Source organism: Vespa crabro, chromosome 2, assembly GCF_910589235.1.
Source record: "Vespa crabro chromosome 2, iyVesCrab1.2, whole genome shotgun sequence".
Lineage (NCBI taxonomy): Eukaryota > Metazoa > Arthropoda > Insecta > Hymenoptera > Vespidae > Vespa > Vespa crabro.
The window spans coordinates 2,405,001-2,417,500 of NC_060956.1; the positions used below are offsets into that span (position 1 = coordinate 2,405,001).

Genomic DNA, 12,500 nt, shown 5'->3' on the forward strand with positions numbered 1-12,500 from the left:
GCACTGTACACACAAATGGGGAGAAAAAAAAATGCAAATGTGTATAAAAATATATAAAAAGGAAAAGAAAAATAAAAGAAAAAAAAAAAGAAAAAGAAAAAAGAAAGCGCTTGTTGGGGTAAATTCAATAGAAACATTAATAATCTCGTTTTTTTTTTCTTTTCCCCCTTCGTATAACAATAAAAATATATGCCGTCCTAACGATTAACGAACGCGCGTTAAGAAGCGGACACTAAAAAATAAACAGAAAAAATAGACAACACATTAATTAGAACTTAAACGTTGTAACTCTCTCTTTCTCTCTCTCTCTCTCTCTCTCTCTCTCTCTCTCTCTCTCTCTTTCTTTCTCACGTTATTATCTCACGCTCACGCATACATATATATATATATATATATATATATACGCATCATACGTTAGTTTCGTTTACTAAATCTTTCTCGCAATCGTAATAATAATTTTGATCGATAAAATGTACGTTTAAAAATCTTTGATACAACTACGTACGTCGCATTACGTACAAACGCAAAAATATTTTTACTAATAATAATGATAATAATATTGACAATAATAATAATGACAATAATAATAATAATAATAATAATAATAATAATAATAATAATAATAATAATAATAATAATAATAATAATAATAATAATAATAGTAATAGTAATAGTAATAGTAATAATAATAGTAATAGTAATAATAATAATAAATGATAATATTAATAATAATATTAATAATAATATTAATAATAATATTAATAATAATAATAATAATAATAAATGATACTAATAATAAAAGACCTTCCGTATACGACGGAAAAAATATACATATATATTTTTTTTTCTCTGACGCTTAATGCGCATACAGTTTCAATTATTTTATTATTATCGCAGAGATTAGAACGATACGAAAGCGAATAAGATTTTCTTTTCTTTCTTTTCATTTTTTTTCTTTTTTTTTTTTTTTTTTTTTTTTGTTTTTAAACAGAAGAAAGTAGTAGAGGGTGAGAAGAAAGAGGAAAGATTGCATGACGAGAGGACGAGAAAAGAGAAGAAATAAAAGGGTTTAAAGAAGAGCTTGAGAGAGTTTTTTTAAAGAGGTCGAAAATTTAAGTGAGGAAGGGAATGTGTCAAGAAAAAAAAATAAAAAAAAAATAAAAAATAAAAAAAAATAAAAAAAAAAAATAAAAAAAAAAAAAAGAAAAATCCCCTAAAAAATTGACGTATATCGCGGAGTTAAACGTGGTCGCACCTTGGTCAGAGAGATTTTTTTTTTATTTCTGGAAGCTCTTGATTGCACTTTCAACACATCTTGAGAAAGTCATTTTTCTCTTGTCGCAGTTATTGATCGATCGATCGATCGATCGATCAGTGTTCAATGATCGTACACGATCATTCGTCGTCAAATATGATGTCATAAGACGACGTTCGTCGGTTTGTTCGTTTTCTTTGTTTGCTAGGTTGATTTTCGAAAGAATAGAAGAAAGACGACGTCGCGACACAAAAATCAGCATCGTCAATATGAAAAAGCAGCACCCGTTCCTAAATCGGACACGTGATTTTACCTGAGATTTGTCTACGTAGTTCGTTAAATATTATGCAATGGAGATCCATGTGCGTTTACCTTTCCTTTCGACGCGTTTATATATATATATATATATATATGTATGTATGTATGTATATATGTATATATATATATATATATACATATATTGGTATTACTTAATAATATAACATAATAATAATATTAATACAATAATATTAAAACACAAGAAAAACGAGAAAAGAAATCGAAAAGAAAAACAAAATAAAGGACGAATACAAAAAAAACGAAAAAAAAAAAAAAGAAAAAAAAGAAAAGAATTATTTTCTGTCAATCGATATTCGCGTTAATAATGCAAAATTTGTGATACGTTACTTATCTTCGATGGACGTTGTGTTAGATGATTGTAAAAAAAAAAAGAAAAAAAAAAGAAAAAAAAAGAAAGAAAACGGGAACCTTCGAAAATGAAATATTGTACGAGCTTTAAGGAAGGAAAATAAGAATCTAATGATTTTTATACAAAAAAAAAAAAAAGAAAAAAAAAAGAGAAAAGAAAAAAGAAAAAAAAAATTAAAATGGAAGAAAAAGAAGAGAACGATAAAAATCTTACACGCTAATTAATCGGAGACTGTGTGTCTGTGTGTGTATGTGTGTATAGACTTTTAAAGAAATAACAAATTACATTATATGGAAATAGATTAATTTGACGTCGTGGAGTTTCGAATAAACGAATTAATAATAAAATGTTTACGGAGTTGCTTAACTCTCCTTTTCTTTCTTCCTTTCTCTCTTTCTCTTTCTTTCTCTCTCTCTCTCTCTCTCTCTCTCTTTCTTTCTCTCTCTTTCTTTTTTCTCTCTTTTTCTCTTTCTCTCTTTATTTCTCTTTCTCTCTTATTTTCAGCTGTCCGCGATTAATTAATTATTTTAATAGAATATAGTACCTGGCACAGGAACATGACCTTTCAGTCATTGGCATCACAACGTAACAAGTATTACCAGCTAGTTCTTCGTCGGCGCTCGTTCTCTCTATCTCTCTCTCTCTCTTTCTCTCTCTCTTTCTCTCCATTTCTTTCTTTTTTTCTTTCTATCTATCTCTCATCCTCTATACGGCGAGACACATTACGCATACATACGCATACACATTATTCCTTTCTTACTATTTCGCTCTCTTTCTCTCTCTCTCTCTCTCTCTCTCTCTCTCTCTCTATCTATCTATCTATCTGTCTATCTTTCGTCTTTCATTATTCATTTTTTCTTATAGGAGCGACTACAGTCAGACGCTTGGTCCTGAGTATTTCTACAGCATACTTTATTCGTTAAACGAAACGAAGTAACGTCTGCCTTCGTCCCTCTCTGTCGTACATACATACATACATACATTATTATTTTATTTCTCTCTCTCTCTCTCTCTCACACACACACACACACACATACACACATTCTCTCTCTCTCTTTCTTTCTCTTTCTCACTCTCACATTATCGCACATAAGAGTTCGATCCTTGAGATCGAAAAATTATCGAAAGACAATACAACAAAAGTGAATCTTTCGTTCATGATGATACTCACTTGGGAAAGAGGAAGAGAGGAAGATAGAGAGAGAGAGAGAGAGAGAGATAAAGAGAGAGAAGCAGAGGGAGGGAGAGAGAGAGAGAGAGAGAGAGAGAGGGAGAGGTTGAGGAAAAAGAAGGAAAGAAAAACAAAATGAGTAAGGTAAAAATGTTGCTAATGGTAATGAGACAAAACGATGTTAATAATGATTATAATGATTCCGATGATTCTAATAATGCTGATACTGCTAATAATGCTGCTGCTGCTGCTGATGATGATGATGCTGCTGCTGCTGCTGCTGCTGCTGCTGATGCTGATGATGATGATAATGATGATGGTGATGATCATGATTATGGTTGTGTGATAGCTGTAGTTGCAATGACGAAGAATTAGAAGAATAATACGGAAAGATATAAGTGTAACGATTACATATCCAGAGCAGCATTTTGTTGCTTGCTTGTTTCCGTTTGATGATCGATAAGATCATTCGTTCTCGGCCGACATTACATATCATATCCCGTAGTAGAGCCGAGAAGCGCTTTGGCACGGTAAATGAAGACAGTCGAGAGGAGAGAGGGACGACAAATATAATCGTTCAATACGCGAGAGACGACGGAGGCCTCTTTAAAATATTCAGCTCCTCTCATCTCGCGATTACTTCTTTTTCTCTTCTTTTCTATTCTTTTATTTTTTTTTTCTTTTCTTTTTCTTTTCTTTTCTTTTTTCATTTCATTTCATTTCTTTTCCTTTCCTTTTCTTTCCTTTCTTTTCTTTTCTTTTCTTTTCTTTTCTTTTATTTATTTATTTATTTATTTATTTATTTATTTATTTATTTTTTGTTTTTTATTTTTCTTTTCTTCGCGGAGAGACACGCAAAAAAAGACACGCGTGCACGCACGCACGCACGCACGAACGCACGCACACTCTTAACACTCTTAACGCGCACACGCATTTCTTCTTTGCTGGCACACTTGGACAAAAATCCACCGAATGATCCTCGGAAAGTCCTTCGTCCCCTCACATCGTGCATATTATATGCTTGTATATATATATATATATATATATATATATATATATATATATATACACCCTACGTGTGTTTTATATAAGAACGTTCGTAAACGACGCATCAAAAAAAGCTCGATCGTCCGTCCTTTTATTAATTTCTTTTTTCATTTTTTTTTCATTTCCTTTGTATATTTCGCTAGAAACAACACAAGAGACGACGACAATTGAAAAAGGGCGAAGAACCGAAGTCGAAGGAGCACTTCGCTGCGGCATCGACGATGACGAGGATGACGACGATAGAGAAAACCTTCTCATTCCTCGTCTTTTTCTTCTTCTTCTTCGTCTTCTTCTTTTTCTTCTTCTTTTTCTTTTCTTTTCCAATCGTTTCTCGATTAGTCCATGCTCGATTACGATTAACGCCGATAGACGAGGAGGAAGATTAATAGGACCGGCGAACGAAGATTTAACTTCGTTCAACAATGACGTTCTATCATTGATCGAACGACCCTGTCTCTTCGAATTAATCGTCATCGTCATCGTCATCGTTACCGTCATCGTCCAGCCTCTCTGTCGCGCACAGTAGATACATAGATGGACCCCTTGGATGACACCGTGTGTTGCAACAGTCTTGTCACGTGGGTCCACCCGGGGCTACGTAACGCTGATCGCTGGATTGGAGGGACCCGAGGGTGGTGCTGGTACGACTTCACTTTTTATACACTGTCCGGTGAGTTGATTAACACTCAACGGATTGTTGATGTCGTGAGGATTCGTACCAACTGGATTACGATGCGGCTGTTGCTGGCCCTGTTGTTGAGCCTGCTGATGCTGCTGTTGCTGTTGCTGCTGTTGCTGCTGTTGCTGCTGCTGCTGTTGTTGTTGATTACTCGGGTTCGGCAGGGGCGGAGGAGGTACCGGAGGTGTCAAAGGGCATGGACACGGGCTGGCTAGGCTCGAAGGTGATGGTAACACCAACGATGGACTGGCCAGACTCGACAATGCGGACAAGCCTCCAGGACTGCTCAAGGATTCGTCTTCCTCGGGAGTACCTGCCTCCCCCACGCTGCCTAAATTATCCTCCGAATGATCGTCCTCACCTTCGCCGTCGGCTTCACCGTCGCCTTCTCCTCCCTCCCCCATGTACCTGATACATTTCTTCTTACGTCTGGAAATAAGGGTGATCGGATTAGTCCAATTACATTCTCCATAATATTTCTCCTTTGTCACCGTTCCCCCCGCTCACTCTCTCTCTCTCCCCTCTGTCTCTCCCTCTTTCTCTCCCTTTTCTTTTATTTTTTTTTTCTTTTCTTTTTTCTATTTTTTTTCTTTTTTTTTCTTTTTTTTTTTTTTTTTTTTACTTTTCTTACAAAAAGAGACTCGATCGATTTATCTCTTTCTTTCTTTCTTTTATTTTATTCTTTTTTTTTTTTTTTCCTCCATTTTCTCTATACCTCCTCTCTCTTCTCGATCTCTCTTTTTCTCTATCTTTTCGATCCTTGTACGACATTGCAACGTTTTCGTCTTCATCGCAAATCTTCCATACTTTTTTTTTTTTGCAATTACTTTTACAAGTAATTATATTACTTTGAAAAATTATTTATAATATATATATATATGTCGTGGAAGATGAAGGAGAACGGTACAATGTCGATTTACAAAGATTAATATCTAAATAATAATTACCAACTAAATTAAACATGCGATTCACTCGTAATTCGTTGCAACGGCACGAGCGCAAGAATCTCTCCTCTTTGTCGTCTACATTTGCATGCTCGATTAGAGTACATTTCTCATTATTTCTATCTTGGAATTGAAGGTATCACGAGAAGATTTTACCGGATGTCCTGCGCTCGTGCAACGTCGCGCTGCCATTTTACTCTGCTCGATACGATTCACTCGTAGCAAATGCCATGCTTCAAAAAGTTAAGAGACTTAGCAAGCATAACTGTGTGTCAACAAGTGGTAATATATATGTATGTATGTATGTATGTATGTATTTATGTATGTATGTATGTATACGTAAATACGTGGAAAATAAAAGAGAAATATCTTCAATGGGGGTGGGGGGGGGGCGTTGGAGAAACAAAACAAAAAACCAGAAAAACAAAAAAAAAGAAAAGGAGGAACAAAAATCATCGTCATCATAAACATCATCATCATCATAATCATAATCATAGTCATAATCATAATCATCATCACCATCATTATCATTAATAGCAATAACAACAACAACAATAATTAATAAAATAATAATAACAACAACAACAGCAATAAGAAAAAAAAAAAACCGATAACCAATCGAGTGACCTTTACTCGACCGGGAAACGCAATTTGTTCTTCGTAATTTTTTTTTCTTTTCGTTCTACTGTTCTTTGTATTGCTTTTTTTTTCTCTCTTTTTTTTTTTTACCTTTTTTCCTTTTTTCTCTTTTTCATTTTTTTTTCCTTTTTTTTTTTTTTTTTTATTTCGGCATATGTTACGTGGAACTTGGAAATTTTTAATCGACGATAGTCCCGTTCCGATGCGCACACGATTTTTGTTTATATCAACCAGCTTGATCTTTTCTTTTTTTTTCATTTATCAAAAAAATACACCGAAGATAATGAAGAAAATATATCTCTTTTTTTTCTCTCTTTTTTCTTACTTTTTTAATTTTTTCTTTTTTTTTTTTTTCTTATACCTTTGTATTCATGAATCAGAACAAAAATTGCGTGCATAAAAACGGGAGTTTAAGAGGGGGTAATGGAACGGTTCGATCGTTCGCGTGAATTATCATCCCTCTTCTTCTCTCTCATTCTAATCTCACTCTCACTCTCACTCTCTCTCTCTCTCTCTCTCTCTATCTCATTCACTACGTACGTTCATTCAATGAGAGAGATTAAAAGGAAAAGACAAAGAAAGAAGAGGGGTGTAGGGTAAAGAAAAAAAAAAAAAAAAAAAAAGGAAAAAATCAACAGAAACAAAAAAATAGAGAAGAAAAAAATCTGACGGACAGAGATTAATAAATAGATAAATATATATGGCGGACAAAGTATCCCTGATTGATATAATAACGCTGATCGGTTGACGTAATAATTAGCAAATGAGAAAAAAAAAAAAAAAGGAAGAGGCGCATCGGAGCTACTACTGCAATAAATTTTGGAATAAAATGAAGCCAACACGCAGGCTTCTCGCAGTCGAGACGTTCACCGCTCTGCCATTGGCTCTCATTATTTTTCATCTCTCAGCTGAGTTAATTTGTTATTTTTCTTCTTTTTTTCTTTTTCTTTTTTTTTTTCTTGATTTTCTTTTTATTTTTCTTTTTCTCTTTTTCTTTTTTCTTTTTTTTTTTTTTTTTTGTTTTTTTTCTTTTCACAACTGATGGATAACACACAACAACTCGATACCGTCGTATACGACGGAGGAGGAAAAAAAAAGGAAGGGAAAAGAAAAACGTTTCGCGCTAAATCCATGTTGCTAATATTACTAACGTTCTCAGAGAGCGTAATAATAGTGAAGACAAAAAACCCGTCAAAAAAATACTGTTTTTCTTTCCTCTTTTTGTATTTTTTTTTTCCTTTTCTTTTTTCTTTCTTTTTTTTCTTCTTTTTTTTCTCTCTCTCTCTCTCTCTCTTTCTCTCTCTCTTTCTCTCTCTCTCTCTCTCTCTCTCTCTCTCTCTCTTCATTTTGCGAGAACAACGATCTCAGAGGAATTATGAAAAGCAAGGTGCTAATAATTAAATGATTAGGCGGCACGCGCGTGCACGATCTTTTTCAAAAATTATAAAAACAACAACAACAACAACAACAAAATAAATATTAGGAGACAAAAAAGAAAAGAAAAGGAAAGAAAAGAAAAGAAAAAAAAAAAAAATAAAAAGAAAAAACAAAAACAAAAACAATAACAGGAAAAACGAGAACGTAATCTATCTTTTTTATATATGTATAATATCCGTGAGAAATTCGCGACGTGTATTGTGGCCGCCTCTCGATATATTCTTTGATCTTATTTTAAAAAGAGGAATTGTTACGCACACTATATATTATTTGTATATTGTAAAACACATCAATGTGGCGTTATATATATATATGTATATATTATGAAAAGTAAAACGATTAGGTATAAAAAAATCGAAAAAAAAAAGAAAAGAAAAAAAAAAGAAAACGAAAAGATAAAAAAAATAAAAGTAGAAAAAAAAATTAAAATAAAAAGTAATAAAAACGTTTATATATATATATATATATATATATATATATATATTATATACTATATATAAATATTTGTATACACATTGTCGTAACCGTACGAGAAACTGCCATGCCAAAAATGCGAAACGTACAACTCTCTATGTATATAATTAATAATAATGATAATAATAATAATGATAATAATAATAATAATAATAATAATAATAATAATAATAATAATAATAATAATAATAATAATAATAATAATAATGATAATAATAATAATAACAATAATAATATAATTAGGTATATATATATATATGCCAAAACGTTTCGAAACCGAAAAGAAAAACCTGTTATACATATATATATGTATATGCATATACGTATTACAGACCATCCATGCTAAAGAGCAACACTGATTAAAAAGTTCAACTAAACGATAACAAATAATAACAATAATAAGCTGTAAAGAGCCACAACAATGAGAAACAATGCGAGCATCAGGGCATCGCTTGGCCGCTCACTATGCCACAAGCTCGTTGCACATATAATTTTTTTCTTTCTTTCATATGTCATTATTATTTCCTATTTTTTTTCTTTTTTAGTATTTTCACTTTTTTCTTCGGTCGGTGGTCATCTTTTCGCTATCCTTTCTCTCTCTCTCTCTCATACACACACACACACACACACACACACATACACACATATACAAACACTCCCCTTCTTTCGTATCCATTGTGTACTCATTTAATCACTCTCTCTCTCTCTATCTCATTTTCTCTCATTCTTTTATTCTCTCTCTCTCTCCTTTTTTCTTTTTTTTTTTTTTTTTCTTTTTTCATAAGAATATAGAACCGCGATTACAACGAGCAATACGAGGGCATTAGCGAGGGCATTAGCGAGCCCTTAGGTTTAAGTCGGGACTGACCACTGTTTAAGAAGAAGTGTTGCAGTAGAAGGGAGGCGATAGGCTTGACTAGAGATTAACATAAGTGGGTTCTTGCTGAGGCGAGGAGGTATTGGAGGCAGTGTTGGTGTTTGGCGGGGCAGTGGTCGCCCCAACCGTTCCTCCACCACCTCCAGCCCCGACCCCGGCCCCCGCGCTACTTCCCACACCATGATGGATTATACTCGCGTGGATGCCCATCCCCGCTCCATGCTCCACTGGGCTGCCAAAACCAACCACCAGCCATTAAAGGGGCGCTCGCATCGAACATCGTCATTTAATCCCACCTTCTTAAGATTAACTACACCGTATCGTCGTCACCCACACGCATCATCCTTTTTCTTTTACTTTTCTTTTTTCTCCTCTTTTTTTTTCTTTTTTTTTTTTTCATTTTTTTTTTTTTTTTCATTTTCTATTTCTCTTTTTCTCTTTTTTTCTTTTAAATTTTTTCTTCAACACCTTCCTTTTTAATTCTTAATTCTTAATTTATTTATTAACTTTATTATTATTATTTTTCTTTAATTTTTTTTTCTTCTCTTTTTTTTTTTTTTTCCTTTTTTTATTATCCTTCCTTATACGTACGTACTTTTTCTTATTTATTTTTATTTTTACACACGTAGTATATACTTTTATTTTATTTCATTTTCTTTTCTTTTTTTTTTTCTTTTTTATATTCATGAATTCATTATTCCATTCACTTTTGGAAAACCATCTTTTTTATTTGTTTGTTTGTTTGTTTGTTTGTTTGTTTGTTTGATTAACGATTGCCAAGCGACGAGGCTGGCAACGACGATGTTTGCTGTATTTATGTCTTTCATGTTTCTTTGTTGTATGATACTGTATCAAAATGTTTTTAAATCGTTGTCGTTGCCAACCTCGTTTGGAATAAACTATTTGAGAGTATCAAAAGAAAATACGTAAGTGTACGATGGGAGTCCGGAATCTATTATTATTAATAAATAATAATAATAATAATAATAATAATAATAATAATAATAATAATAATAATAATAATGATAATAATAATAATAATAATAATAATAATAATAATAATAATAATAATAATAATAATAATAATAATAATAATAATGTAAGTGTGGTAATAATAATGTATTTTTTATTTACCGACGATGAACGCGATTGAATGACTGATTGATTGATTGATTGATTCTTTGATTGATTGATTGACTGATTATTGATTGCTTGTTTTTATTTTTATCCTCGTTCGTACTAATCAGAAAATATGTCTCCCAAATGTGCCCGTCGTTAACGCGATTCCCATATATTTTTATTATTTTCAGAGCTGCCACTAAAATAAGATCTTTATGCGTTTCTTATTTTTATTATTATCTTTTTTTTCTTTTTTTTTTTTTTTTCCTTTTATTTTATCTCATCTTTTCTTCCTTCACATGTATACGTAGAAAATATATTCTTCTTTCTTTACGTTTGCTTTTCTATTTTATTTCATATATATATATATATTTTCTTTTTCTTTTTTTTTTTTTTTTTTGTTTTTTATTTTTTATTTCGAAGAAAACTCTATTACTATCTCGAACCCGAAAGATGTTAATATCAATAATGATTAATCGATTATTTCGCTAACAATACGAGAGAGAGAAGAAAAACAAAAAAAAACAAAAAAGACCGTGACTTTATATCTTAAATCGTTCTCTTTATATTCTCGACAGCTCGAAAACGCCGATGGGATTCGTTTTCGCCCCTTTAATGACGTCCAGGACAATTCACAAGCCCAGCCGGGAGTAGAGGGGCGTTTTTGGGCGCACTACACGGGTGCAGCGGTATATATGTTTACGGCGGTTAGTGGCGCTAAAACGGGTGGTGATGGCTCGTGATTACCGATAGAAACTACAGTGTGGTTCTAGAAGAGATATTTACAAGCAAAGTACAGTAGAATATTGTTTGCCGTCCCTATCGATCGCCGGGATAAAACGTATTGTATATATATATATATATATATATATGTATGTATATATATATATATCTACATATATAAATGTGTATATATATATGTATATATATGTATGTATACATATATACATTGAGTATATGTATATATTAGAGAGAAATTCCGTTCGTTTTCTTTTTTTTTTTTTTTTTTTTTTGAGTTTATATTTTACGTTCTCTTTTATTTATTTATTTATTTCTTTAATATTGTTATTATTGGTTTTTTTTTTTTTTTTTTTTTTTGTTTTTTTTTTTTTTTTTTTTTTTTTTTTTATCTTTTTTTGTTAATCTTTTTTTGTTAATCTTTTGGAAGACACATTTTCTGACTATTCCGCAGCTTTTTCTGCATACGATTTTACGTATTAATTTGTGAATACTTTCTTTTTCTTTTTTTGAAATTTGTGAATTATTTTCTTTTACTTTTCTATCATTTTTTTTTTGTTTCTCTTTTTTAATATCTGCCTGTTTCATTCGATATATATATATATGTATATATATATTTTTTTTATATAGCTTTTTCTTTATCTTCTTTCTTTTCTTTTCTTCTTCTTCTAGTTGTTTTTCTTTTTTTTTTTTTTTTCTTTTTTTTTTTTTAACGACGCGAGACGAGAAAAGATCTTCCTTCGTCTGAGGATACAACGTTCGTTCGTGGATTCAACGTATATAAAAAGTAATTATATACTAGCTCTACCTTTTCGTATTTCCTTTTTTCTTCCTTGTCTTTTTGATTTCTTTTCTTTTTTCTTTTTTGTTCATTTTATTATTTTTTTTTTTTATTTATTTTTTTTATCTCACCTTCTTTCACTTATTATTTTTTTCTTTTTTTTTTTTGTAATCTCCTTCTCGTTTCTGACTCTCTTTTTCTTTTTTCCGTGTTTCTTTTCTTTCTTTCTTTCTTTCTTTCTTTCTCTTTTTTTTTTTTGTTTTGTTTTGTTTTGTTTTACTTTCAAGTTCCACGATAACATGTGGATGACGGAACGGAGTTTAAGACGATAAGAATAAGAAAGTAATATATATATACATGTCGAGAGAACGCTAAGATCCTCCCCCCCACCCTAGTCCTCTGTGCGCGCGATTCTCGAAAGAAACTCTTTGTTACAGAATAATAATATACGAGATTATTTATTTATTTATTTATTTATTTATCTACTTATTATTATTATTATTTTCTTTTTCTTTTCTCTTCTTTTCTTTCGTTTTTTTTTTCTTTTTCTTTTTTTTTTTTTTCTTTTTTCGACGAGCGTACCAAAGACGACGTTATAACGTTGGAGTATGTTCGTTGATAATGAATATAAAAAAGGAAAGCAGACGAAGG

The 12,500-nt window shown here is 31.6% G+C and overlaps 1 protein-coding gene across 4 annotated transcripts in view; it reads right to left on the minus strand.

Annotated features, from left to right (window-relative positions):
* Positions 1–4,135: 4,135 nt before the first annotated feature.
* LOC124422033 overlaps positions 4,136–12,500 on the minus strand; it is a 37,306-nt gene continuing 28,941 nt past the window's right edge. For 2 of the 4 annotated variants that reach the window (XM_046957915.1, XM_046957916.1), the window contains exons 10-11: positions 9,203–9,443; positions 5,140–5,269 (exon numbers count right to left, since the gene is read on the minus strand). In XM_046957915.1, coding sequence (XP_046813871.1) covers positions 9,251–9,443 — 193 coding nt within the window. In that variant the 3' untranslated portion in view covers positions 5,140–5,269; positions 9,203–9,250. Of the gene's footprint in view, positions 5,270–9,202; positions 9,444–12,500 lie in introns of all 4 variants that reach the window. The other 2 variants (XM_046957913.1, XM_046957914.1) reach the window with 1 other exon arrangement.